Source organism: Leopardus geoffroyi, chromosome A2 (genome assembly GCF_018350155.1).
Source record: "Leopardus geoffroyi isolate Oge1 chromosome A2, O.geoffroyi_Oge1_pat1.0, whole genome shotgun sequence".
In the NCBI taxonomy this organism is placed as follows: Eukaryota; Metazoa; Chordata; class Mammalia; order Carnivora; family Felidae; genus Leopardus; species Leopardus geoffroyi.
The window spans coordinates 6,278,073-6,304,396 of NC_059331.1; the positions used below are offsets into that span (position 1 = coordinate 6,278,073).

The following is a 26,324-nucleotide window of genomic DNA, read 5'->3' on the forward strand; positions in this document are numbered from 1 at the left end:
TGTGAGCTCATTCCTGTCTCGCTGGCTCCTGCCCCTCCCGCCCGCAGGCCCCCGGGCCTTATTTTCCGGGGTGTGTAAGTGCTGCATGGATGTGGTGGGTGCCTGGAAACCACACCTCCCCAGCCTGCCTCCTGGAACATGCTTGGCTCAGTGGGTCCTCTCGGACTCTGTGAGCACAGCCCACCCGGCCTGGAGCAGCCCTTGGCCGAGGCGGGCGGCTCTCCCGCCCGTCCAGGCACAGGGGCCACACGGACGCCGCCTCCCACCCCCACGCCTGGGTCTTGTCCTCCTGGGTATCGCTGGGGTGCTTGTGGCGGCTGAAGCATGTCACGGTCCGACACGGCCAGGACCCAGGGCCGGTCTGAGCGTGTCGCGGGCGCCAAGCTGGGGCTGGGCCACGCAGGCTCCTGTCTCCCTCCTCGTGCGGATCCACCTCCCAGGGTGCGATGGGATGCATTTAGTGTTCAGGCTGATGTTTGAGAGCCACCGCCCCCGTGTGGCCTCAGGCAGGCACCTGCAGGTGGTGGCCAGCCCACACCTGCCCCTCCCCGTGACAGGAGTCCTGATGGGAAGGCAGAGGGGATCATGCTGTCCCTCTGGAAAGATCTAACAAAAATGACAGTTTGCAGCCCTTGGGGCTTCATGGGACACCGCATCTTGTTTCCCAAGGAAGTGACGTGGTGGGAAGAGCTGGGGTGGAGGCCACTTTGGGTGGACACGGGGCGCAGGAGAGACCCCCCTTGGAGCACCCTGCCCCACCTGTCTGTCCCTGGGGTTCACAGGTGGGGGGTGGGCCAGGCTCTGGGCCCTTAGCAGAGGCCCCCTTCCCAGCACTCGGGGCCACCAGGGAGATTGGGGGGGGCGGTCACAGCAGCACCCACTCACCTGCCTGGAGACTCAGTTAACACAAGGCACCCAGGGCAGGGTGTCTGTGGGCAAACCACGTGACCTGATGCTAACGTGTCAGGTCACGGGTGCCCCAACAGGCTGGTGTCCCTGTGGGCCCGGGCTGTGTGGGAACACTGCTGGGTGGTCAAGGAGAAGCCCCACCTGCAGTGTGGCTACACCCCCTGCTCAGCCTCTTCAGGTCTTCGTTCCCAGGAGCTGGGCCTCAACGGGTTCTCTCGGGACCCAGGGAGTACACAGGGCAGCAAACTGGGGAGCAGGGAGGCTGGTGGGCCTGGAGGATGGCCCAGAGGCCAGCCATGGCTCCTTGTCAAGAAGGCTGACGCCCCAAGACCACGGGGACAGGCCTAAACGGAAGGGGGCCGCGCTGGAGCAGGGAGGACTGGCGGTGCTCCCACACCTCAGTCCCCTGCGGAGGGCTGCTTCTCCCCGGGCCACGACCGCCCTGGCCTCGCCACCACCCCCAGTGTGATCATCATCTGGAGCACCCTCAGAGGGGACCAGGGCGGGCTTGTGGGCTGGGCTCCTCTGTGCGGGGCCACGTTGCTTGCCCAGGAGGAGCCTCAGCATCCCTGAAGCCACCACCCCAGCTGCGGGGCAGGGGAGTGTCGTGGCCATGCTTCCACAGGCCTGACCCCTGCACACAGCAGGTGGGAACATCAGCTCGGGGGGCTCCTACGGCATCCCGGCCACGCAGGCCCTGTGGAGGGGACCCTGAGCGTGGCGTCCAGGCCTCCCCCAGGTCCTACTGCAGCAGGGGGTGTGGCGGGGGGGCCCCGCCTGGGGAGGGGAGCCACGGGAGTCTCCCCGTAATCCACCATCACAGCACCGGCGTTGGGCAGACGATCCTCAAACAAAACCCCAAACCCTCAATACGAACACTCCGTCCGCTCACCTCCGACGCTTTTATTGCTGGAATCAGGTCTTAAGTTCTAAGACGGTTCTGAAAGATCCCACGGTGAGGAAACGCAATCATCGTAAAAGCAATTGTCGGGTGGACTAAGATTATGGTCACGATTAACAAAGACGCACACAGATTCCACAGAAATAGTATCTGTTCAGCCACCGACCACACAAGGAGAACTGGGCTCTACCCAGGGGTGACCTCCTGCTGGCCAGACATGTACCGCCACTGCCCCGCTGCGTGGCACGACCGAGAAATGCTCTCGGCCCCGTGGTGGGGAGCCCCGACTCCTGCCACGTGGCTGAGCGGAAACTCCTCACCGCGAGGGGCACCTGGCGGTCACATCGCCCAGCACAAGGGCCCAGGAATGTTCTCTTTACGACAGGACAGGGACCTAAAGTCAACTTTTCTAAAGTGCTCCGATACGTCTCGGTACGACACAAACACTGATTAGAGACGTGGCACAGGTCGGCTCCGCTGTGTCACAGGACCGAGGGAGACCGCTTTTCCTTGCTCCTTGAGGAGGAGGACACAGTCGAGAGCAGGGGAGAGGAGGGAGCAGGCGGGGCTTCTCAGAGAGGCCCGGGAATGTCACACCATTTCCTGTGCTTGGGAGAGGTTCACGACCGCTGCTTTCGGTTCCTCCGTCAGGAATGCCTGTGTCGCTCCACCCTGCAGCGCCCCCGCTCCTTGGTCAGCGAGGGACCCAAGTCCTCCCGCCAATGCCTTGGAAGGGACTGGGCTCTGGGCTCGGTGGCGGGGCCAGGGGTGCAAAGGCTGCGGGATCCCCACTCACCCACCCGGCACTCAGAGTTCCTCCAGAGCTGAAGTGTGGCTCTGACCCGTTTGCCACCCCTGACCGTTCCTGGACATCTAACACCCCCCCCCCCCCCCCTGCCGTCCACAGCTGTGCGGCTGGACTGTGGGGTGGGGGGGAGCTGCCCTCCAGGGAAAGCGGACAGTAAGCCAGCATGGCTCACTGGGCATGAGGCACCCACGGCCATCTGGCCACCTAAGGTCTCCTGGCCACACGTGACCCCTCTAGCATCTCACCCTTGTCTGCCAAGGCAGGGCAGCCCCACCACTCCATTCCCTAAACCAGCACCTGCCCCTCAGTGAGGGACACCTGTCCCGGGGGCTTCCTCCCTGTGGCCCCAGGAACACCAGCCCATCTCATGGGGGCTGGGGACCCTCTGCTAGGAGCGGGACCCTCAGGAGTGCACTAGTCCTGCCTAAAGCTCTCGATTTGCCTTCTCCGGACAGGCTGAATGCTCAGAGAACAGCTGGTGCCCTTGAACCCCACAGAATCATGCCAACTGGGTGAGGTTCCTCTGGGAAGCACAAAGTTGAGCAACAGCAGGTTTTAAAAACCTCTGTCAAATTAAAATGAGTTATGGCCCACCCCTTCCAGAACCTATAGAACCTGTCTACGGTGCCACTGGCCATCCCCTTCATACGCCCTGCCCTGTGGCCCTCTGTCCCCAGGCGGGCTGTGTGCCACCCCTGATCTGAGCTCACGCCCTCGGCCTTGAGGTTCACCGTGAACACATGTAGGTTTCTGCTTTGGAAGCTGATTCTGCTGACACCACCCACCCCTCCTGGTGCCCTAATGACACGTTCCAGCGTCTCCTGGAGGCTGCGGAGCCTGGCCCAGGGCCAGCACTTCCTCCTTAGACTGGGGTCTGGCCTGTCACCAGGCTTCTTGCGTTGGGCAGTCCCTGGGAACGATGGCGTGGAGTTGTTCTCTCCCTACTCACATGGGGTGCTACAACTGAACACTGCTCCTTAGGTCAGCTCTGGCTCACCCTTCGATTACAAACTTTCCTTTCTGTATCAAAAAAAGAAGTTTAGAAAGTTACCCAGGCACCACTGCTAATCCTACAGAAAGAGTCTCGAGATGACAGGCCCGCCCCGGCCCAGACCCCAGCCCCAGCCCCAGCCATGCGGTCGCTGGTGTGGGTCTGCTAGGGAAGGGGGGAGGGACAACTGGGAGGCTCCCCGGAGAGCAGGACAGGGAGGGGTCTGCACCTGGAGCCACAGCCCCTCTAGAAGAAGATGACGTCTTCCTTGCCGGCTTCTTCCTTGTCCAATGGCGTGGTGGGCAGTGGCAAGAAGGATGGGGGCACGGGCGCGCCCCCGGGCTTGGAACCCTCAGGGGGCACGTCGGCTGGGGCTGAGCCGCAGGGGTCTGGAAGAGAGGGGGGGTGGCGGGTGTCGGCAGCTGCCGGGCATCACGGCGGCCCCGCTGTCCCGGGGGGCCGGGCTCACCTGGGAGAGGCGTGGAGCCGTGGCTGCCTGGCAGGACGGGGCTCAGCGAGCGGCGGTTCCGAGAGGCGCCCTCGTCCTTGCCCATGAGCTTGCCGAGAAGCAGCTGCTGCTTCAGGTCGAAGGAGGCTGAGGGCAGAAGGGCACGGCCCGGGGTGTCTGGCCTCACTCCAGGCACACAAGCAGCCCCCCTCCAACCCCTCCTTGGCTCTTCCCCCAGACGGCCGAGGGTGGACGCCGGCACCCATGCCCAAGGACGGCCCCAGAGACAGCGAGGCCGGACTACAGTGCGCCGCTGGAGAGAGACCCCGTGACCCCTGAGTCCCAGCAGTCCTGGGACACAGGCCCTGCTCCTCAGGGAACACCCCAGGGCTGGCTCCCCTCAGCCAGCGCCTGCATGCTGATAGCACCCAAGGGAGCCCCCCCGGGCTTTCCCTACCGGGGACCACTCGCTGCAGAGTGCTCTGTGTGAGGACCTCAGTATCCCCTTTGCGGACCGAGGACCCCATAGAGATGTGGGTGCTAGTGTTGGCACTGGCTGGGGGCTCGGTGGGAGTGTTAGCACTGCTTGCCTCGATGTCCCTCAGTGACCCAGGCTCTCTGACCTCTCCTCCTTGGTCACCCCTTTGCAGGGCCCCACTTTCTGAACTGCCAAGAGGTTCCCTCATCCCCAGTCCCAGTGTGAGGGCCAGGGTAGGAAAAGGACATGGGGTTTGATGTTTTAATTTTGCTTCTTGGGCCGGAAGACCACATGGGGACAGGTCGTCTCTGTAGCCTGGTGTCACCAGCTGTGCCTTCCAGTTTCCTCCTGGTGTCTCTTCCAGGGAACAGCCCTGGGGTCCCATTTTGGTTTGCTCCCAAGAAGCTGCTTTGGTCTCACAAACGGTGGTGAGTGGACCGGGTGGGCACCTGAGATCACCCGTCACCTAGAGCCTGCCAGGACTCCTCGGCCTCAGCTCCGCCCCCCCACTCGTGGCTCACCCGAGCTGTCCCAGCGCTGGGAGCCCCTGCTCTTGCCGCCCTTGTCCTTGCCGCCCTTGGTGGAGGCGGCCAGCTTGGTGGGGATTTGCTGCTGCACGGCCGCCTGCCTCTGGATCTGGTTGGTGGCGCTGAGCAGCTGGATGGGCACGTCGCTCTTGGCCGGCCGACCCTCCGCCGGGGTGCTGTCCCGGCGAGCCACCTCGGGGCGCTCTGGGAATTCGGGGCCCGAGCTGGACAGCAGCAGGCTCGCCCGGGGTCCTGGCGCTTTGGCGAGGCCGGTGGGCCCTTCCAGCCCTTCCCCGTTGAAGCTGGGAGCGTGGCTTGGGGGCTGGGCCTGAAAAAGGGACAGACGCCACATCCCAGAGCTGTCCCTCCTGCTGGAGATCACGTCCCACCCCCCAACCCCCCCCAAAACCGCTGTCCCCAGATCTGCAGTGTCCAGGGCCGGTCTCGCCCACTTGCCCCACCCAACCTCCTCTGGGTCCCGGGGTCACCTAAGCGCGCGCGGCTGGGAGTTTCTGTTTGGAGGCGGGGCCGGCGCCGGCCCCCCGGGTCGCCACTTACTGCTGCAGACACGCGCACCCAAGGTTACACTTAGTCGCGCCCGCACGCGCCGGGGCTCACGCGCCCGCGGGCGGCGCGCCGCCCCGCCCCTCACCTCGGCCAGCGCGTCGGGCGGCAGCGCCCCGGGCGCCGTGTTCTGCTTCTTGAGGCGCCGCTGCTGCTCCAGCTGCTCGCGCTCCCGCTCCACGGCGCGCTGCGCCTCCCGCAGCCGCTCCAGGTCGTGCTGGTAGGCGCGCCGCTGCCGCTCCAGCTGCTCGCGCTCCTGGCCCAGCCGCTCCTGCAGCTGCAGCGACTCTTCCTCGCGCTGCCGCAGCCGCGCCGAAGCCACGTCGAGCTCCTGCCGCTGGCGCTCCCGCTCGCGCTCCCAGCGCTGCTGCTCCAGCCGCAGCCGGCCCTGCTGCTTCTGCACGCCCGCCAGCTCCTCCCGCTGCTTCTCGAAGTTGCGCTGGCGCTCCTGCTCCAGCAGCAGGTTTCCGCGCGTGGACTGCAGCCGCAGCTGCTTCTCGCGCTCCTGGAGGGCGGCCCTCTGCATCTCCACGTAGCTGTCCTGCTGGGCGATGACGGCCTGCGGGGGGCGAGGCGGGGCGTGGGGGGAGGCCCCGATGTTAGGAGGCGGCTGGCCCTTCCCCAGACCCTAGCCTCCGGCAGGAAAAGGGCCCAGGCGCAGCCCCTGTACCTGGAGGCTTAGCAGCAGCTGGGACAGCGTCTGGATCCGCTGCACGAGCTGTGGAGAGGGAGAGAGACGCGGGCTCCCTGCACGGAGCGGCGCGGGGCGTGCATGCCGACCCCCGGGGAGATGGACAAGCCCCGAGCCTACCTCCAGCTCCAGGACGGCGGGCAGACGGGGGCCAGACTCCGCACCTGGCACTGTGACCTGTGGAGGCAACAGCGTCAGACTTGAAGAGCTAAGGACCTGCTGATTAGTGACCAACAGGCCCTTCTCCTCCCAGCCCCGCCTGGTCCTGTGACTCGCGTTGAGTCTTGGCGTCTGGAAAACGACCACACAGGGCAGCCTTCCTGGAGGCGGGAAGGCGGCTGTCGTGGGCTCACCCTGCGGAGGCTCGGGGCACACAGCGGGCGGTAGAGGGAGCCTCGGCCGCAGCCCTGCTTGGGCCCCAGTGCACCCCAGCCTCCGGGCACCAGGACACTTGTACAGACCCAATGCTGGCGGGCCCCGCAGGGTCTCTCCTCTGCTGAGGCGGCTACAGCTACTGCCCTGGGCCTGTCCCCTCTCTCATCCCATTCCCGGCCATCGTGGGCCACTCCCAGGGACAGCGTGTTGCCGCTAGATGGAAAAACTAGACCACGCAAGCACAGGCTGTTCACACTTGGCAACGGTAACAAAAAGGGCTTGGGCGGCCCTGGACCTGGCTACGGGAGCGACATACCACAGGTGGTGGCTCCTCAGAGGCCCCCGGGGTGTCGCCGGGCCTGGAGTCTGGGCTGCTCACCGGGCCTTGCCAGTCTCGGGGGCCAGGGTCGTTGCTGCAGACCTTCTTAAAGCTGCCGTCTGGAAACCCCAATCCAGGTGCATGAGGGGGCTGGAGGTCCCCCAGGAGTCCGGACAGGGCCCCACAACCCCGGAACCCAGGTAGGAAATTGTGGCCAGGCCGCTACCCTTGGGCTTGTGCCAAAATGGCAGCATCGGAGACACACGCCAGCAGGAAAGGGAGGGGCTGGTCTGTGTGCCGCTGTCGGAGCATGACTGATAACACCCTGAAGGTTCCAGAACCTCACCACAGAGGGTTGATAATTGTTGAGGGGAAGCAGCAGCAGAGACACCCAGCAATAAATGCCTCGGCTTTGCAAAGGGAACGTTCCAAGCTGTCCCGAGAAGCCCCACTCACTCTTGCCGGGGCTGCTCACGGTGCCGCAGCCCCCGAAGGTGTCTGCCCTGCGGGGCAGGCCCGCGGAGCCTCCCCCATCTTCCGCCTGACCGTTGGCGCTGGCCAGCTGCCTGCAGAGCAGGTTCTGGATGTCCTCAACTGTGGAAGGAGATGGGAGGAAGCGAGTCGCCCTGTGGAACCACGCGGGGCACAGGGATCGGGGCCTAGAAGCTTGCAGGGCCTGGGTCACAGTCTTCTAATTTCTCTTGCGGGACTTCAGCCCCCCGCTCTATGCATTCCCCTAACTTCAGGTACTGCAGCCAGGAGGGGCCAATACATGTCTGCAGGTCAGGCTGGACCTCGGGGCAGCCTGTGGGAGGGGCCGGGGAAGAACTCGGGTGTGCGCTGGTGTGTCGGGGGTGCACACAGAAGGTCGGAGGCCATGGGAGGGTGGCCTCTAGGGGCAGGTCTGGTCACACAAAGTGCTTTAGGACAAACAGGCTTTGGCCAATGAGGCGGTGGGGAGAACATTCCAGGCCCAGGCCCAGGATATGAGAGGGTCCTCAGGGGGCCAAGAACAATGGCCCCTGAAGAAATGTGAGGAAGCAGTCAGTGTGGCCGGAGGACATGAGGCGGAGCAGAAGTGGAGTCCACAAGGGAACCCCCCCCCCCGGTCTCTGTTCCCTTCACTCTGAAGGAAAGGTCTGGAGGGCAGCTGTCTCTCTCGTTTGTCACTGAGAAAGCAGTTGCCAGCTGTCCGTCTGGACCCAGTGAGCACTGGCCGGCTGGCCTGACCCAGGCTGGGCCTCGTGCGGAGCTGGCCCAGCAGCTGTGTGGGGGCCGCCGGGGGCTCCAGCAAGGACCCTGACGGCTCCACGAGGCGGGCCTGGCAGCAGAGTGCTCACGGAGGGCAGGAGACTGGCCAGCGCCCCCCTGTGGTCGCTGTGTTCAGAAGCCTCCTCCCCACAGAGGTGGGGTTCCAGGCCCAGGGGCAGGAGCCCTCTGAAATGACCCACCAAATGTGGATATGTGCATGATCTCTGGGGAGATCACTGGCGCCCCACTTCTCAGAGAGGAGGGCCTCTTGAGGGTGGGGAACCCATCTCGGTCGACTTTAGATCCTAGGGGACTGGCATGGTGCCTTGTGTAGCAGGTGCTTGGGAGAAGGTGCTGAGTCTGCCGGGTGTCAGCGCTGCTCCTGGGAGAATGCCCGCCCCAGACAGACAGAAGTGCGCCCCAGACAGGGTGGCGAGTTGGCCACACTGGGTCACGTGCCGTCCTGGGGTCCCCCCGAGAACCACCCCCCACCCCGGGTGGAACTGTGGCGGCAGCAGCAGCCGGGTGCCCAGTGAGGGCCCCCAGCCTCGGCTCCTTACTCTCACTCATGGCCGACTTGAGAATCAGCTCCCCCTGCACGGTCTCGGAGGGGTCCCCTCCTCGGAAGAGGAGCCGTGACGGAGCGACGTCTTCCAGCCCGCTCGTCTCAGCCATCTCCAGGTAGATCTGCTGCTTCTCGCTGAGGCTCTGCGCAATCTGCTGGTCTTTCAGGTTCAGTCGCTCTGCAAAGGGATGGGGGGCGGGGGGGGGGGGGCAGCGGTCGGCCTTCCAGGATCATTTCTCCCAGGAGTGGGCTCTGGGAGGCCCCTGCAAGGGGAGGGGGCTGGACTCTGGGGACCCCAGCTGACCTGCGGCCCACCCTTCCAACAGCCCACGGGGAAGGTGAGGGCACAGGCCTGCCTTCTGATTGTTCGCCCCAGCTATGAAAAACTAAACACCATGGGGTACACGCGAGGACTTTCACGGGCCGATTGATTAGTTTGGGCCAAAGTGAGAATGTTCAAAGACTTAGTTTTCCTATCCTGAGCGTGTCCTGTCAGGCATTTAGGCCAAACTCCTTGCAGGTCTCTGGGTTTTATGCCTTTTTTGTAGTTGCGGCCACGGCAAAGCTCTCACTGGTGACTGCTAGAATACACGTGTCACGTTCAGCTGCATCTCACAGCCTCCCGTAGTTTTCTGGTTGATTCTATTAGGTTTTCTAGGCAAATAATCATGTCACACGTGAAACACAATTCTGTCCCTTCCCTTCCAGTCATGATCTGACTTCTGCTCCTCCCCTTATCACCCAGGCCGGAGCTTGCAGGATAAAGGTAATAATGGGGACAGGGGCTGGCCCAGCCTTGCTTCCGATTTTGAGGAGTGTCCCTGAGGTCCCAGTGTTAAAGATGAGATCAGCTTTTGATCCAAGATGGGAACGAATATCTCCATAAAGAAAGCACCTATTTCTAACGCAATCTTGTCACGAACGTGTAAGGAATAGGTATCGTTGTAGGACTGTGGCATCCACAGAGGTGTGTCCACGGAGATGTGCCCAGCACAGGGTGTGTGTTACATAACCATCCCGCAGAAATAAAGAGTCTGAATGAATACGGCATTAGCGTTGTGCTCCCGGGGTCAGTGGGATTTTCCACCCCTTTCTTCTGGACTTTTTTATTAATCAGTGCCCTCGAACGTATGCCTCTCCCTACAAAAAGAAATAAAATATAAACTGCCTAATTTTACGTGCTTACTGTCTAAATGCTACCTAATTTGAAAATAAGTGACTCAGGGAGAGGAAGGAGAGAAGCCGATTGAGACCACAAAGTACTGGGAACCGTTGTTGGCAGTGACCTCACTTCAGTCCCACAGGAGTCTGTTAAAGCCGGGAGAAGAATGGATAAGCACATAGGTGCATCTGTACAACGCAACAGTATTCAGCCTTAGGAAGGAAGGAAACACACACCCTACAACACGGCTGAACCCTGAAGCATCGTGGTCCGTGGAATCAGCCAGACACAAGAGGGGAGAGATCGCAGGACTCTCTATACACAAGATCCCCACGACAGGCCAATTCATAGAAAGCAGAGCAGAGGTTACCAGGGGCTAAGGGAAGAAGGAGCAGGGAGTGACAGCTAATGGGCGCGGGGTTTTTTTGTGGAGAGCTGAAAATGGTCTGAAACTGTGGTGACAGTTACACAATCTTGTGATATACACCCGAAGCCACTGCATGGTATGCTTTAAGTGGGTGAACTGTGTGTGTGTGAATTATGTCTCAATAAAGTAGCTGGAAAAAAAATTAAAACAGGGCGGGGGGAGCCGAGGTCCCCAACCACAAAGCCAGGGCTGGTCTCGGTCTGCCAGGCTCCAGAAGGAGGCTGTGGGGTCCCGTGCTATTCCAAGTCCCCTTGGGGCTTTTGTGTATGACCTGGGACACCCACAGCGAGCTCCTTCCTGGACAGGGACGGAGGGAGAGGGCAGTGTGTGTGGCGAAGCGCGAGTGTCTGGAGGTGGCTCAGGGGCCCCGAGCGCCACCCTCTCCCTTTCTCATACCCCCTCCTGCCGATCGTCAGCTCATGACAAAACCTCACTACAAAGGCCCCACAGAGCTGTAGGACACGAGACAGCCCACGGGAGTCACTCCGTGGCCAATCCCAGTGGGAAGGAACAGAGATGCCGCTCATGGTCCCTGGCCCACTGCCTCAAGACGGTGCTGTGGAGCCTTCTGACCACACGAGGGACACATCGTGGGAGTCAGAGGTCCAGACTGACTCCCCTTACCTTGGAAGTCCCTCAGCCTCAGGGCGCGGGCCTCGACCACCTTCCTCTCCTCTTCGGCCTCGCTGAAGGGCCCCTCCTCCTCATCGGGACAGCTGCAGGGAGAATGGGCAGATGGGCGAGAACGCCTCACGGGCAGGCTGGCCTCAGTGACGGGCCCTGAGAGCTCTGTCTGCAGAACCGGCTGCGGAGAACGTCTCGTTCTGTGGGTGACTTAGCTTGCTAACGGTGTGGGAGAAAAATGAGGGAGAAGAGAACGGCAGCCACCGGCATTCATCCCGTCTCAGGGTCCACACGTAACCAGCCACGGGTTTACGTGCCCGGTCATGACGCGGGAGAGGAGGAGACTGAGGACAGCTCACTTCCGGGGGACCTGCAGAACTGGCATTGGGTATGGGGGGAGCTCTGGGCAGGCTAAGGGTCCGGGAAGCTGCCAGGTGTAAAGAGAGGGAGCAGCAGGCTGGCTGGGTCCTGAGGGGTCCCCTGGCCTGAGGAAGAAGGACGGTACACCACAACTGCTCCAATAGGCCCGGCCCCCTGTCGGGTGTCATTCGTCGCATCCCACCAACACCCAAAGTTAGAACCGCTGGGGCCCGCACCCCCCGGCCAGCAACGTTGCGGCCCCTTTAGCAACTGACAGGTTGGGCTGTTGTCGGAAGGTGCCAGAATGGTGCCACGTGTCCCTTTTAGACGAGGGGGATGGACAAAGCACCGAGGCGGAATGAGGGAGAGGAAAGGCAGAGGGGTCTCCGGCCGACCTGTGACCTCTAGTGCTCTCTCAGGCCCTTCAAGGCCACAGCTGACCGGGTGGCTGTCAGAGCCCAAGGCGACACGGCTGGGGGGTCGGGTCGGGAGGGGGCGCACACACGGGCCCTTCTCACTTCTCAACGGCCCTTCTGATGTGAGCCATCCAGGTGTCCCTCTCCTCTTTGGAGCTGGTGTAGATCTCGTACATCTCCGGGCCTCGCAGGGAGACGCTGATCAGGAACATGGCTTTCTCCTCGTTGGCCACTTCCCTCACGATGAGCTTTTGTAATGAGATGACCGGGCGCTTGGAGTCCTGTGTGGGTGCAACGCGGTGGTGAGGGGGTAGCTTCACCCTGCTGTATCTGAACGGCTGTCGCGCGCCTGTCTGAGGGGGAGGGGACGGGGGGGTGGCCGGTGCCCCATCTATTTTCAAACGACGGAAAGCAGAGATATTTTGCCACGTGGGGAAAAAAGACACGACTGCAACAATTTCCTCGTATACTCTGTTTATCGTGCTTAAACATGTGTTTTATAAAGAGTGATGCATGCCACTGGACAAAACTCAAGAGACACAAGGGTAGGTAGTGTATGATCACAAATGAATCTTCCTCCTGATTCTGTGCCCCAAACCGCCACAGCCAGGCAGTATTCCTCTCTGTGATCCTACGAGAGACGATGCTCTGACACAGCCCGGTAAAATGCGTGTTAACTGGCGGTGATGGGCTGAACTGTGCCCCCCAAATCCTGATGTTAAAGCCCTAACCCTCCTGGTGCCTCAGAATGTGATTCTGTAGAGGTGGGGCCTTTACAGAGGTGCTTAAGGCAAGATGAAGTCATTAAGGGAGGGGGCCCCATCCAGTAGGTCTGGGGTCCTACTAAGAGAGGGGACAGTGCACACAGTCACACGGAGGGGACGCCATGTGAAGATACGGGGAGAGGATGGCAAGCCAATGAGAGAGGCCCCGGGAGAAACCAGCCCTATGCAGGCCAGGCTCGGCTCCCGTGACAAGGGTGTCCCGGGATCAGAGCGCCGTGGGACCAAGACGCTCACAGCTCCCAGGGAGCAGCTGCCTGAGCTGGGGTCCTTGGTAGGGAAGGAAAGAGGGGATCTCCTGGCAAGGATGCGGGAGCCCCCGAACCCCCAAGCCCCTGAGAGAGGAAGAGTCACAGAGACAAGGAGGCTAAGACCAGACAGGATGTCAGCCCAAGGCCCTGAGGCCTCCTCAGGCAATCAGACAGGACCCTGGGTCTCGGAAAATTCTACTCCTGCCCTGTTGGAACCTCCTGGCCCCTGGGAGGACGTGGGACAGAGGGTGAACTTTCGGATGTGTCTTCCCGGCCGCCCTCCGACTCAGCATCATAGCCACCCCCTGACGTCCCAGAGGGCAGGACCTAACGTCTGACGAGATGGGATACGTACCACGGAGGCAAAGACGTATTTTTGATCCTTTTCTTGTAGCAGCAAAAGCACATCAGTCAGAAGGACAACAAGAACATCTAATGGAAAGCACAGAAGGAAATGTGTCACAGGGTCGCAGGGCCACATGGGTCCTGCCAGGCAGACCCATGCGTCCAGGGAACGCTCTAGCCCCAGGGCAGGGGGGCTGGTCGCTCAGCCTGGCGCCATGATGCTTCTGCAGGAGCCTGAGGGTTTCCGTTCACCTCACGGCTCCCCATCACCTCCTGGGTTCCAACATTTGGCACAGATCAGTAGCTGGAGGTTGCTGAACCTGCCATTCAGTCCCTGTTGTGATGGCACCTGCAGGCCTGGCCTCTGAGATTCTCTGGCTGATTCCTCAAACATGAATTGTGTCCCCCCCACCTCCTCCTGCTCCCAGGTCAGCAGGGACTTGAGCCAGGGACGTCGTGGCCTGCCCTCAGGCCCCTTGTCCCTGCGGGGACATCTGACAGCAGAGCCCTGGCACGTCCTGCACGGAGCGTCCAGCCGGAGCCCGTGTGTCTCAGAAAGCAGGAGCAGTGCCCTCTCCAGACACCCAGACCAGACGCCTCTCCCCACGAGTCCTCTCGCCTGCGGCCTGCGGGCTCCTCCTCACAAGCATTTACTGCACTTCTCACTACTTCTGGCTTCCTTCCTTCTTTCTCCCTTTCTGCCCACTGGCTGGAGCCCCCGAGGGCACAGCCCTCCCACCACCCACCACCCACCTGGGTGTCGTGCACCCAGGAGGCGCTAAATTGCCTGCCGGATGCTCGCCCGTGCAAGCTACGAACAAGCACGTCTGATCCCTGGCCACCTCGGGCACTCCCCGCCAACGATCTTGAAAGATGCTGGCGTCAACGGACAGGTTAGGAGGTTTCCAGAAGCTCGTGGTTTGGCCCGGGGAAACGCAGGCCAGAGGCCAGTGTGCTCTCTGGTCTGGAAGTGCACTGTGGGTTTTGGAGGCGGGGCCCACAGTACCCCCCGGGCCGTGAGCGGGAGGCTCGGGGACGCGGGGGCCCAGCCTTGCCTTTCAGGCGCCCCGACGTGGTCTTCCAGCACAGTGTGCCCTCCAGATGCAGCTGCCGCTGTAACATGTCCTCCTTGCGGAAGGTCAGGCCGTTCTTGAGCTTGCTGGAGGACTTCAGGTCCACCCTCCCCGCGATCTCCCGGAGGCGCTGGCCTCTCTCGAACTCGCTGACCTTGGCGTCCACTTGCGAGATGATGTCTCTGATGAGCTTCAGGGCCTGGCTCAGGTCTCTGTGGTCCTCGCTGCCGGCTGCCACACACCGCAGGGTTAGCGCCTTCCTGTGTCCCCGTTCACAAACACGACAGAGGCGGACGTGCTATGGGCTCTACGAGGTGCGCTCCCTGAAGCCACCGCTCAGAGGACCCTCAAGAATCACCTCCCAACCCGCGCCTGGATGTAAATGCTTCTCCAGATAGAGGCGGCGGCATCTGGTTCCCGCTGAGACACAGCCTCCACTGAAGGTGGAAGCCGACGCATGACTGAGAGACAGAAGCAGCCCTGCCTAGCCCTGCTGCCTGCCCCTCCTCGGTGAACGCCCCCCGCCCCCAACCCCATGCCCACCAGCCCTGCCCAGAAGACTCCCTCCACCTCCCGCCATCACCCAGAGTTGGGTGATCCAAGAATCTGCTCATTCTCGCAGGGCCCGAGTCTCCTGGGGGTGGGGCTCGTCCGGGCTGGCCCGTGGGCCCTTTCTCCTCCGCCCGCCCAGGTTCCAGGCACGTGACACGAAGGCCATCTCTGTGCCTGTAGGGACCAACATTCATCTACTCCCTGGATGACGACCCAGGGCCTTCTGTGGCCCAGCCTGTGCCAGGGGCTGCGGGGTGACAGCGGGCAAGTAAGACCGGCACCCCATCTTTCTGGAGTCGGAAACCCCACAACCCAGCACGGTGGACTCGGCATGGTGGCAGCTTGGCTAATGACTGCTGAGCCGCGATGGCTCCAGAGAACCAGGGAGGGAGCACAGAGGGGGCTTCTCCAACCCACCGCTAAAACGGGGCAGGAAGACCGAGATCGCCCCTCCAAGCGGCAGTGGGCGAGGCCGCGAGGAGAGCTACTGTACCTTCTGTGTTCTGAATAATGCGCTCCACCAGCACCGGGTACTTGGTTATGCGCTGCGTGACCAGGAGGATACATTCCTGCACACCAAGCCGCCGCACGATGGAAAAGTTGCCGATTTTCTAGGCAATGGGAAACAAAATGCCCCGCTGGCACCCTGGCTCCTGCCAAATCAGCTGGGGGCAACTTCCTTTTTCACGTCGCCAAGGCCTTTTGTCTCTGTGGCTTCATTGAGTACTTGAAAGGGGGGCTCCTCTGCTGTGCGCAGAAAGGCCACCGAAGCAAAGGCAGCGTCCCCTCTTGTAAAGGAGGGCCTCTGTAAAACCCAGGAAGAAGAAACCAGAACCAGGGCGCCTGGGTGGCTCCGTGCGTTGAGCATCCAACTCTTGATTTTGCCTCAGGTCATAATCTCAAGGTTCCTGAGTTCGAGCCCTGCGTTGAGCTCTGAAAGCACAGAGCCGGCTTGGGACTCTTTCTCTCCCTCTCTCTCTGTCCCCCAAAATAAATAAACTTAAAAAAAAAAAAAAAAAAGAAAGAGGGGCACTTGGGTGGCTCCATCGGTTAAAGCGTCTGACTTCGGCTCAGGTCATGATCTCGTGGTTCGGGAGTCTGAGCCCTGCCTTGGGTTCTCTGCTGTCAGCACAGAGCCTGGAGCCTGCTTCGGATCCGCTGTCCCCCTTTCTCTCCCTGCCTCTCCCCCCACCGCTTGTGTTCTCTCTCTCAAAAATACAGGGGGCGGTAGGGAATCACCCAGAGAGCTGTATATCACACATGCCCACATACACATGCGTGCATATACACACGAGGAGCCCGACTGACGGCTGCCAGAACCATCTGGAACTACCCTGAGCCTGTGCCTCTGAGGCAGCCCCCTGCTGGCACCCGACGCACACCTCTGGCTAAGGACCCAAGAAGCAGTCACCGGAAGCCAGCTCCTGGCAGGGCGGAGCACGGTTTCTGGTGCCCTCCAGAGCATACCACACATTCTGCTTCTCTGCTCCCTCGGCACTCAAGCACTCCAGGAATGCAGCCATTGTGGAGCCACTTTTGAGGAGGACCAGAGGAGGACTCTGGGGTTTGTGAAGTTCCAGGGACAACCTCACACGGACCCTCTGCCTTTCCCGTCTACATCCACTGCAACTGCAATGGGGCGGAATTTAAAAACCCGTCATTCTTTTTTTTTTAAGTTTTTTTATTTTGAGAGAGAGAGAGCATGCGAAGGAGGGGCAGAGAGACAGGGAGAGAGAATCAGAGGGAGAGAAAATCCTAAGTAGGCTCCACGCTGCCAGCTTAGAGCCTGACTCGGGGCTTGAACTCATGAGTCGTGAGCTTGTGACGCGAGCAGAACTCAAGAAACGGATGCTTAACGACTGAGCCACCCAGGTGCCCCCAAAACCTGTCATTCTTTTTTTTTTTTTTTTTAATTTTTTTTTTTAACGTTTATTTATTTTTGAGACAGAGAGAGACACAGCATGAACGGGGGAGGGGCAGAGAGAGAGGGAGACACAGAATCGGAAGCAGGCTCCAGGCTCCGAGCCATCAGCCCAGAGCCCGACGCGGGGCTCGAACTCGCGGACCGCGAGATCGTGACCTGAGCTGAAGTCGGACGCTCAACTGACTGAGCCACCCAGGAGCCCCAAAACCTGTCATTCTTAACTCTAGACCACTAGTTATTGGCTATCACTTCCAACTAAAGTCCTCGGGGACCAAGCTGCAGAAGGCCTGCTGACAGCCAAGTGACCTTAACCCAGGTGCACTTGCAAGGATGCGGGAGACAGGGGCTTGCCCCTCCCCGGGGACTCAGGTTGGCTGTTGCATTTTTGGTTCTGGGCTGTGAGCACCTGCACGTGACTAGGCAGAAGGCAGGTGTGGGTCATCTCCCAGGCCTCAAGGGACAAATGGGGACCAGAGAGGGAAGGAGGCGAGGTGGGGGGGCAAAGGCGTGCAGTAAGTTATGAAGGTGGAATGGGTGGCTCCAGAGGGGGGTTCCCAGGACGAGGGAATGACACCTGTGTCCCCTCAGCAGTCTGAGGAGTGGTGGTCAGCAGGTTCCACGCCGTGGCCTGCTGGTGTGGCCAGGAACAAAGCCCTGGGTGTGCTTGGCTTTGTTTCACATCTCACAATTCTCCAGATTGCTCTGAACAGGTTTGTGATTAAAATGAAAGAAACACTTGGGGTGCCTGGGTGGCTCAGTGGGTTAAGCGTCCGACTCTTGGTTTCGGTTTAGGTCATGATCTCACGGTTTCGTGAGTTCGAGCCCTGCATCAGGCTCCAAGCTGACAGTGCAGAGTCTGCTTGGGATTCTCTGTCTCCCCCTCTCTCTGCCCCTCCCACACTTGCACTGTCTCTGTCTCTTTCAAAATAAATAAATAAACTTGAAAATCCCTGGTTTATAACAGGTACCTTATAACCTTAAGCTCTTCAAAGATTGCAGTCCTGTAGAAACAATCTAGAGCAAAGAGGATGCATTTTTTAATTAAAAAAAAAAAAAAAAAAAAAAAAAATTTTTTTTTTTACCTTGATCAAGCTTTGAAATTTCTTGTTTTGCTGCAGCAGCAACTTATAATGACTGACCGCCTCGTTGTGGCCACTACAAAAGACACCATATTTTTCTTTCATTCTGTCCCCATTTTCGCCTGAAAACTGCAGAAAGACAACGGAGAGGTTACTGAGAGGGAGCGTGCAAACCACCAGGGCGTGTTCTCGTCTGGCTCAGTTGATTCCATGAAAATGTGTCTCGAATTGACTTGGGATTCCCCTTTCTTGTCTAACATACACGCAGGCAGAGAAACGCTTCAGTACGGGGGCCTCGATGCAAGGTGCAGTGAGGCAAAAGGAGAAAACCTTCTAATGGGCTTTACTACGTCACGGTGCTGTAACATCTCCTGAAATCCAAGAAGGGAGCATCAATTTGAGCCGCAGCACGTCAGAGAGATTTCAAAGCAAAAGGGGTATTCTTCTAATTAGCTCTTGATTCGCGGACTCGGGATGCTTCGAGCACCCCGAGGGCGGACGGGGACTGACGGGTCCCCTCTGTCAATCCTGGCCGGGGCTCACAAGTCGACTTGGGAGTCAGGTTAGGCTTGGGGCCCTTTACCACAGATACGCTTCTAACAGCCGGAGACACGGAGGTCAAAACCGGAAAACAAGACACAACACAACACAACCCAGCCAGCGAACCAGACAAAAGCCCCGCCTGCAAGGGCGGACGTGTTCGCACAAGCACGCTTGGCACGCAGGCGCCTGCTTCTGACCACGAGCTGCACGCACACCCGTGACGGCCCAGGGCCACGGCCTCTCAGTCAGCAGAGACTGGCCCGGCCCGGCCCGGCCCGGCCGTGCCCACCTGCTGCACCAGGAGGTCCCCGATTTTCTGGATGACGTAGTTCCGGTCACTGCCCTCCTCCAGGGACTCCCGGCGGCGCTCCTTCAGCCGAGACAGGAAGTGGCTGTGCAAGTCCAGCAGGTCGTCCACACCCGGGAAGAGGCGGCTGACGGCCTGGCTGCTGAACTGTAGCTCCTCCTGCAGGGCCCTGGAGTAGACCTTCAGCATGATCTTGAGCGTCCGTACGTGATGCACCTCCGTCTGCACCAGCTCTGCGGGGACACGGACCAGGGGACTCACCCGCGCCGGGGAGGGCGCCCACGATGGCATCACGCGTGCTGCCTGCCCACGGCGTGCCCGGCTGGCCGCTTCCAGCTCGGCACCGGGGCCCTGGCCCTGGGGGTCTCCCCGCCTGGGGGCAGGCCCCCCCTCCCCCCCCGCCCCGGGGCCCAGCGCTGTGGAGGTCCTAATTTAAGGGAGCAGCCAGGGCTGGGGTGATATCAGGAAAGAGAGGACCCGGGATGTGTGCTGGGACCTCAAATTCACAGGATTTCATGCCCGAAGACATTTCAAGGCTGTTTTAGGCAGGAAGATTGTTCTTTGTTCTTTTTAATTTGATTTTTAATGTTTATTTTTGAGAGAGAGAGAGTGTGAGTGAGCGAGTGAGCGGGGGAGGGGCAGAGAGAGGGAGACCATCCAAAGCGGGCTCCAGGCTCGAAGCTGTCAGTGCAGAGCCCGACTGGGAGCTCGAACCCACGAACTGTGAGATCATGACCTGAGCCGAAGTCGGACACTGAACCAACTTGAGCCACCCAGGCGCCCTATCAGGAAGACTGTTCTGATGAACACTATTCCTTCGGATGTGAAACTCACATGTCTGTGCACGTCACTGACCAGACCCAGACTACAACTGACAAGAAAGCAGAGCTCAGGTGAGGAATTTAATTCTCTGTGAAAAGGCAAAGAAAGGTCAGGTTCTGTGTTGGAGTTTACCTGTTGTTTAAATCACGGCCTTGAGGCTGTTAGGAGACCAAAGGTCAACACAGCCCAGCCCAGAGCTGCCGGCCATGGGGGCTGGACGCAGACTGTGTTTGCCCAGAGGGTGAGACAATGTGGCAAAGGGCTGCCTGGATGGAATCATCCAGACTGGTCCTCTCTGCACCTCCCTGCAGGATCTCTGCCCTGCTCTGGAGTCCTGAGGCGAAGCATCTATCAGGGTCCCCTCCTGCCCACACCCCAACCCCCTCTGGCCTGGGCAGAAAGGTCAGTGTGTGACACGGGAGTGTGGACACCACCACCAGCCGGACACCAGCGAACGGTGAAGACCCGTGTGTGCCAGAATCTCCTCACAGAACCCCGATGAGGGGCAGAAAATGCCTCCTCGGACGACATAACGGTGTCAGTCCTGGTGAATGATTCCCATGGAGGGGGAATCCTAAGAACAAGCGAGGGCTTTGGGGAGAGAAGGGCCTCAGATTCCAGTGTGGCTGTCTTGGGCTTCTGTCATCCTGCTTATAGGAGGTCCAGAGGCCCAGAGGGACCTACGTAGGGCACCCAATGCGGCACCTGGCCTGGGGACGGGCTCTTGTCTGAGAGCCACGCTTTGCACAGTGACCTGTAACCTCCCATCTCAGGACAGCGGCTGTCCACAGCCAGGTCCTCCAATGGCCAGCGGGAAGGGGTGTCCCAACCGGGAGCCAGTGCTACGTCACATGTCTCCCAAACCCCTGGGGGGGGGGGGGACGTTGTCTGTGGTCACCAGGGATGGCTGGGACAGGCCTGGGGGAGTCTTCTCTCTCAGGGTCACCAGCAGGGTCAGGATGAGTCAGGACTGGGCACTCGGCCACGCTCGTCCTCAGGGATGCGTTCCCACAAAGCCCTCCCTGGCCACCTCTTCCCTGACTGGGAGAGCAGGGCTGCCCTGGGGGAGCAGACGGAGCTGGAGGTCCCAGCGGAGCCCAGACTCCCAGGCGCAATCAATCAAAACAAAGATGGAAAAGAAGGAAGTAGAAGGTCAGCGTGACGGTGCAGAACTTCTCACCATAGAGCACATCCTGCCTCTTTACCACCTCTCTCTTTTGTTTCTTTGCATACGCGGCATCCACAGAGAGGCTCCAGGACTCGGCCTCGAACTCGCGGGCATCCAACTCGATCTCACTCCTCAGCGAGGCCGTGCAAGGGTCTGAGGGAAGAAAAAGCGGCCACTGCTCCACTGGCTCTGGGCCGCCCCAGGCCGTGTCCCGTGGACACAAGGATAGGGGTCCCGGCACTCTCCCAGCATGGCACCTGGGAAAGAAGCCAGAGGGCCGTACCTTCTACAAAAATGGGCTCGGCATTCGAAGATGTAAGCGAAAGAGAGTCATCAGCTGCCTGCTTAAATTTTAAAAATACGGAGTCGGCTTCATCCATCTCTCCTGTGACTGGTCTAAATAAAAATCATAAAAACCATTATTCAAAAAATCTGAATTAAATACACATACACACCCTTTCTAGGAAGGCAAATCTATTTGAGAACTTTCCAGATTTCTATATGCACTTAAACTTTGTCACAGATCTTTTTGTTTTTAAAAGAATTGATTTTACTTTTTTTTTTGAAGTTTACTGAGAGAGGAAAAGAGAGAAGGAGGGAGGGAGGGAGAGCGAGTGAGCAGGGGAGGGGCAGAGAGAAAAGGAGAGAGAGGAGCCCAAGCAGACTTTACACTCTCAGGGCAGAGCCCGACATGGGGCTTGAACCCACGAACCGCGAGACCATGACCCTAGCCGAAACCAAGAGTCTGACGCTTAACCGGGACGGAGTCACCCAAGCGCCCCACAGATCGTTTGTAAAAATCGTAACATTAGGACGTCCCCCCATCATAACTGACTTCAATTCAATGTCCAGGTATGTTCTCAGGGTGAGTTGAATTGTACGCTTCCTTTAATGGCCACCAGAGCCCACGGAGCCCCTGCAATTCTTTCGAGTGAGAGTTAGGTGGACACAGCCACGCTCACAGGTGAGGGTGGAGAACCCTTCTTAACGGAAAAAGATAATCAGCCCCCTTCCCCGCCAACCCGTGCAAGGACCACCGTGATGACATCTGTTAGCATTACGTTTTCAACCGAAACACCGCTGAACGGAGAAATATGGGAACCACCTTGAGTCCACGGAGGACAGCGTTAAGGCGTAAGTAACGGGATGCCACCTCCACGGCAACCTCAGTGGGACTTCTACCATCATCTCAGGCTCGGACAGAAACCCCGCCCAAGGGCCCTTCAAGGGTATGAACCCGGCTGGCTGCAAGTGGCCAAGTACAAGTGTGAATAGGAATTTCACCGTGTGGCTGGGAGCCTACGATCAGACTCACACGGACCTGAGGGTCTCCTTTCCGAGAGGCCATCTGCGGGGTCCCAGGGGAATGTCCCATCCTGCTCCCTCCCTTCACCTGTAGCTGCCCCTGGCGCAGAGACGGGACCTGACTTACCCGAGCTGCGTCCCCGTTCCCGCCGGGCTGGGTGCTGGCTGTGGCCCCCCCTTCTGTGAGACCGTCATGCCGACATTCCTGGACAGGGCCGGGCTGCCATCGGACAAGAGGGTGGCCCTCGGGTGCTCCTTTAAGGACGCTGCGACAGAGGCAAACACAGAGTTGGTGCTGAGAAAGTGGGCAGGGTAGCGGAGCTGGCCCGTCCGGAAGCCCCGTTCCGACTGTGGCCGCAGCACGGACAGGATCTTGGAGGTCAGCAGCTCGTTATCCAGAAAGACGTTCTCGCTCCATTTCCGAGGAAAAGAGCTGTAGAAAGACAGCTCGGGGCGGCCACGGAGCGCGCCGTCTCTGTCACTGCTTTTGGAATGCGTGTTCCCCATGTTCACGGTCCGGGCTCCAGGACCCGGCGCGGTGCGAGGCCGGGCTGCGTCGCTTTTATGCCTCCGTGTGATCCTTCTAGAAATGTAAAGCCGCGTCTTCTCCTACTGTATTGGCTGAGACAGCGGGTCTGGAGGGCAGGAAATTGGTCCCCACTGTGACCATTTAGTGTGGAAATCGCACAATATCTTCTCCTTTGGTAAAATCACAACAAAAAAACCCCGACACCCCTTCCATCTTGGCAGGAGGTAAAAGGCGGAGAGTAGTTTATATTCACTGTAAATAATCTAAAATCACCAAGAGCTCTGCGCTTGGCGTGGCTCGTGCCGACATATCACTCACACACACACACACACACACACACACACACACACACACACACACACACGGCTGTAATTAACCCGAGATCGGATGTCAGGATGACTCCGAGACCCAGAGACTGCAGGGCACGATGTGTGGCCACACGCACCCCTGACCGTAAAAGCACTCTGATAGAATTTGAGCAGCAGAGCGGACGGACGAGAGGTGCCAATCCTATTTTACGCAACGACTGCAAACCAACCTGACACACGACAGGGGCTCCAAAGGGTTCTTCACACTCATCTGCTCGTTAATGTAGGAAACGAGATGATAGGATGTGTGTAATTCTCTGGTCACCTTTCCCACCGATGGAAAGATGAAATTCAGAAGGCCAAACTCTCACCCTCTTCTATTTGACAAATCAAGTTGAGCTGAGATGGGCTGCTTTTTAGCTAATTCATTCTCAGGGTGAAAACCACACTGAAAGCTCTATTCCAGGCGAGGACAAAGAGCAACGTTAGGAAGAAATCTGGAGGCGACTGTGGGCGCCTGGGTGGCTCAGTCAGTTGAGAACCTGACTTTGGCTCAAGCCATGATCTCATAGTTCGTGAGTTCAAGCCCTGTGTCGGGCTTTCTGCTGTCAGCACAGAGCCCACTTCAGATCCCGTCCCCCTCTCTCTCTGTTCCTCCCAGTTTGCTCACGCACTCTCTCTCAAAAAAAAAAAAAAAAAATTTTTTTTTTTTAAAAAGGAAGAAATCTGTCCACTAGCCTTTCTGACTTGGCTCCTGGGTCCCCCCGGGCACCCAAGCTTCATTTTTTTTTTTTTTTTTTTTTAAGTTTATTTTGTTTATTTTTGAGACAGAGAGAGAGAGAGAGAGAGAGCGAGCGAGCAGGGGAAGGGCAGAGACGGAGAGAGAGAATCCCAAGCAGGCTCCACACTGTCAGCATGGAGCCCAATATGGGGCCCGAATTCAGGAACCATGAGATCATGACCTGAGCCAAAACTGAGAGTTGGACGCTTAAACCCACTGAACCACCCAGGTGCCCCCACCCCCAAGCTTCGTTTTTTGTCACACAGGGAAGTAGTGGGGACCGTGGTTCTCTGCCGCATGCAGACCATGACCTTTGGGGGTGGCTAAGGGACCAGCACTAGAGGAAAATGTACTTAAGAGCTTTTCTGCACAGTGGGATTCTGCATTCTGAAAGTTTTAACTTAGGTGGAAATTCAGGGTGGTTGGAAACATGCAGTTGGGTACATGTCGGAGAGAAAACTGGTCCAGGAGCAATGAACAGAGCTTATCAGCTGAGACTTAAGCACTAGGCGGCGTGATGCCGTATTCCACGCGGAACACGTATCCGTAGCCGTTCGTTCTGTAACACAGCTCTGTATGGTGGGGGTGACATTTGCCCAGTGACCCCAGACACCCCAGCGTCATGATACTAAGTGGCTTACCACTGCTATTATCATAGAGACAAAGGTGATGAGGCTCTCTCTCATATATGAACACCCTTTCACCAAGGTGAAAGTCATAAATTGAGGCCTCTGTGGTCCAGGGCAGGCATTTCCTGCCATTTCGACACCAGTGTAAACCCCACCTAGGCAATTATGATTCAAATATACAAATATGGGACCAACCCTGAAATGCGTCCTTTGCCTGGCTGACCGATTGTTCCTGTGACCCAATATCTTACCTGAAGTGAGATACATTCTGCTTTAAAAATATTTTTAATGTTTATTTCTGAGAGAGAGAGAGGGAGACACAGAATCTGAGGCAGGCTCCAGGCTCTGAGCTGTCAGCACAGAGCCCAGTGCAGGGCTCGAACTTGTGAACTGCCGAGATCATGACCTGAGCCGAAGTCGGATGCTTAACCGACTGGGCCACCCAGGTGTCCCACATTCTGCTTTAACCAAAGAGTCTGCAGGAGAAAAAGTCACCATAAACATCTTCTGAGCATCACTAGTCCCCAAGAAGTTTAATAAATGATGGACACACTAAATCTACAGTAACTTAAATCTTCCCTTGATAATTGAGAAGATACTTTGAGGTATTCATGGCTAAGGGTCATGACTAGGGACACCAGGTACTCAAAGGGGTACAAGGGACAGAATTTCAGCTGAAAGAACAGTAAGCTGGTCTCTCTCACATATACAATTTACTTATTTATTCTGATCGCTGTTTCCCCGAGTAGAATGGAGGGCAGTGCCTCCCGCAAAATGGGTCAAGAAATCATTGTTTTATGGAATATTTTTCAGCCATAAAAAGGAAGGAAATCCTGATGCTTGCTACAGCACGGACAAAACTTGAGGACATCATGCTAAGCAAAATAAGCCATACACAAAAGGATGAATACTGCCCGAATCCACTCACACGACGTCCCTAGAGGAGTCCCGTCCAGAGACAGAGAGTAGATGGTGGGAGCCAGGGGCTGAGAGTGCGTGTTTCATGGGGACAGAATCTCAGTTTGAGGAGATGAGAAAGTTCTGGAGACAGAGGTGGGGGTGGTTGCACAACAGTGCGAATGTAGCTAATGTTACTGGAATGTACTCTTAAAAATGGCTAAAATGGGGGTGCCTGGGTGGCTCAATTGGTTAAGCGTCTGACTCTGGCTCAGGTTATGATCTCGCAGCCTGTGAGTTCGAGCCCCGCGTCAGACTCTGTGCTGACAGCTCAGAGCTTGGAGCCCGCTTCGGATTCTGTGTCTCCCTCTCCCTCTCTGCTCTTCCCCCACTCATGCTGTCTCTCTCTCAAAAATAAACATTAAAAAATTAAAAAAAATTTTTTTAAACGGTTAAAATGGTCAATATTATGTTGATTTATTTATTTATTTTGTTTAAGGAGTCACTGTTTCCTTGGGATGGAACACTTCTGCCCTCTGACAGTGGAGTTGGGTTACTCAGATCTCTACATACAAAGGATAAAATGTCCTAGAACTATTCACTCCCTTTCCGTCACCAAAGAGTGCAGGTGACAACTGGCAAAACCCAAACAGGGTCTGTCCCCGAGTTAACAATACTGTACAGATGCCAGTGATCTGGTTTTGACCATGGGCTGAGGTCATGTCAGATTACCATCCCTGGGGGATGCTTGGTGAAGGACACCTGAGACTCTGTACTAGTTTTGCAACTTCCTGTGAATTTTAAGCTATTTCAAGACAAAAAGTTGCAGCGGCCTCTCATTATTCCCCGTAGTGATGTTCCATAAAGTTGCAGTGAACCCGGCTTTAGCCAATACCGAATCGCCGCTCCTGGGGAAGCTACAAGGCTAGGTTCCCGGGAACTTCTGCCCACGCCCGTCATCAGCCCATCAATACGCAACCTTGCTTTATGTGTGTTTCTCTTGAAAGACGCCTTATTTCATACATGCTGTTGATTTATTAGCATTGAACTCATGGTCAGTAGGACTACAACTCATGGCTGAAGGGAGCGGAGTGTACCTAACACACGTAATTCCTCCTCCGAAAGACGCATCACAGCCTTTTTGCACTCAGTAATGCCCGACAGCACCCCAGCACGATGCCCGGGGGCCATTTTATGCGTGTATGTATGTGTG

General features: G+C 58.2%; 1 protein-coding gene across 2 annotated transcripts in view; it reads right to left on the reverse strand.

Moving 5' to 3' along the window:
• Positions 1-1,797: 1,797 nt before the first annotated feature.
• Positions 1,798-26,324, reverse strand: part of ARHGEF18 (Rho/Rac guanine nucleotide exchange factor 18) — an 80,221-nt gene continuing 55,694 nt past the window's right edge. For both annotated transcript variants that reach the window (XM_045496497.1, XM_045496498.1), the window contains 19 exons: positions 22,095-22,233; positions 20,946-21,058; positions 20,675-20,815; positions 18,655-18,905; positions 17,826-17,951; positions 15,313-15,430; positions 14,250-14,498; positions 13,205-13,281; positions 11,919-12,097; positions 11,041-11,132; positions 8,823-9,005; positions 7,468-7,605; positions 7,009-7,130; positions 6,438-6,494; positions 6,297-6,344; positions 5,715-6,185; positions 5,057-5,390; positions 4,079-4,204; positions 1,798-3,998 (listed from right to left, as the gene is read on the reverse strand). In XM_045496497.1, coding sequence (XP_045352453.1) covers positions 3,856-3,998; positions 4,079-4,204; positions 5,057-5,390; positions 5,715-6,185; positions 6,297-6,344; positions 6,438-6,494; positions 7,009-7,130; positions 7,468-7,605; positions 8,823-9,005; positions 11,041-11,132; positions 11,919-12,097; positions 13,205-13,281; positions 14,250-14,498; positions 15,313-15,430; positions 17,826-17,951; positions 18,655-18,905; positions 20,675-20,815; positions 20,946-21,058; positions 22,095-22,233 — 3,107 coding nt within the window. In that variant the 3' untranslated portion in view covers positions 1,798-3,855. The remainder of the gene's footprint in view (positions 3,999-4,078; positions 4,205-5,056; positions 5,391-5,714; positions 6,186-6,296; positions 6,345-6,437; positions 6,495-7,008; positions 7,131-7,467; positions 7,606-8,822; positions 9,006-11,040; positions 11,133-11,918; positions 12,098-13,204; positions 13,282-14,249; positions 14,499-15,312; positions 15,431-17,825; positions 17,952-18,654; positions 18,906-20,674; positions 20,816-20,945; positions 21,059-22,094; positions 22,234-26,324) is intronic.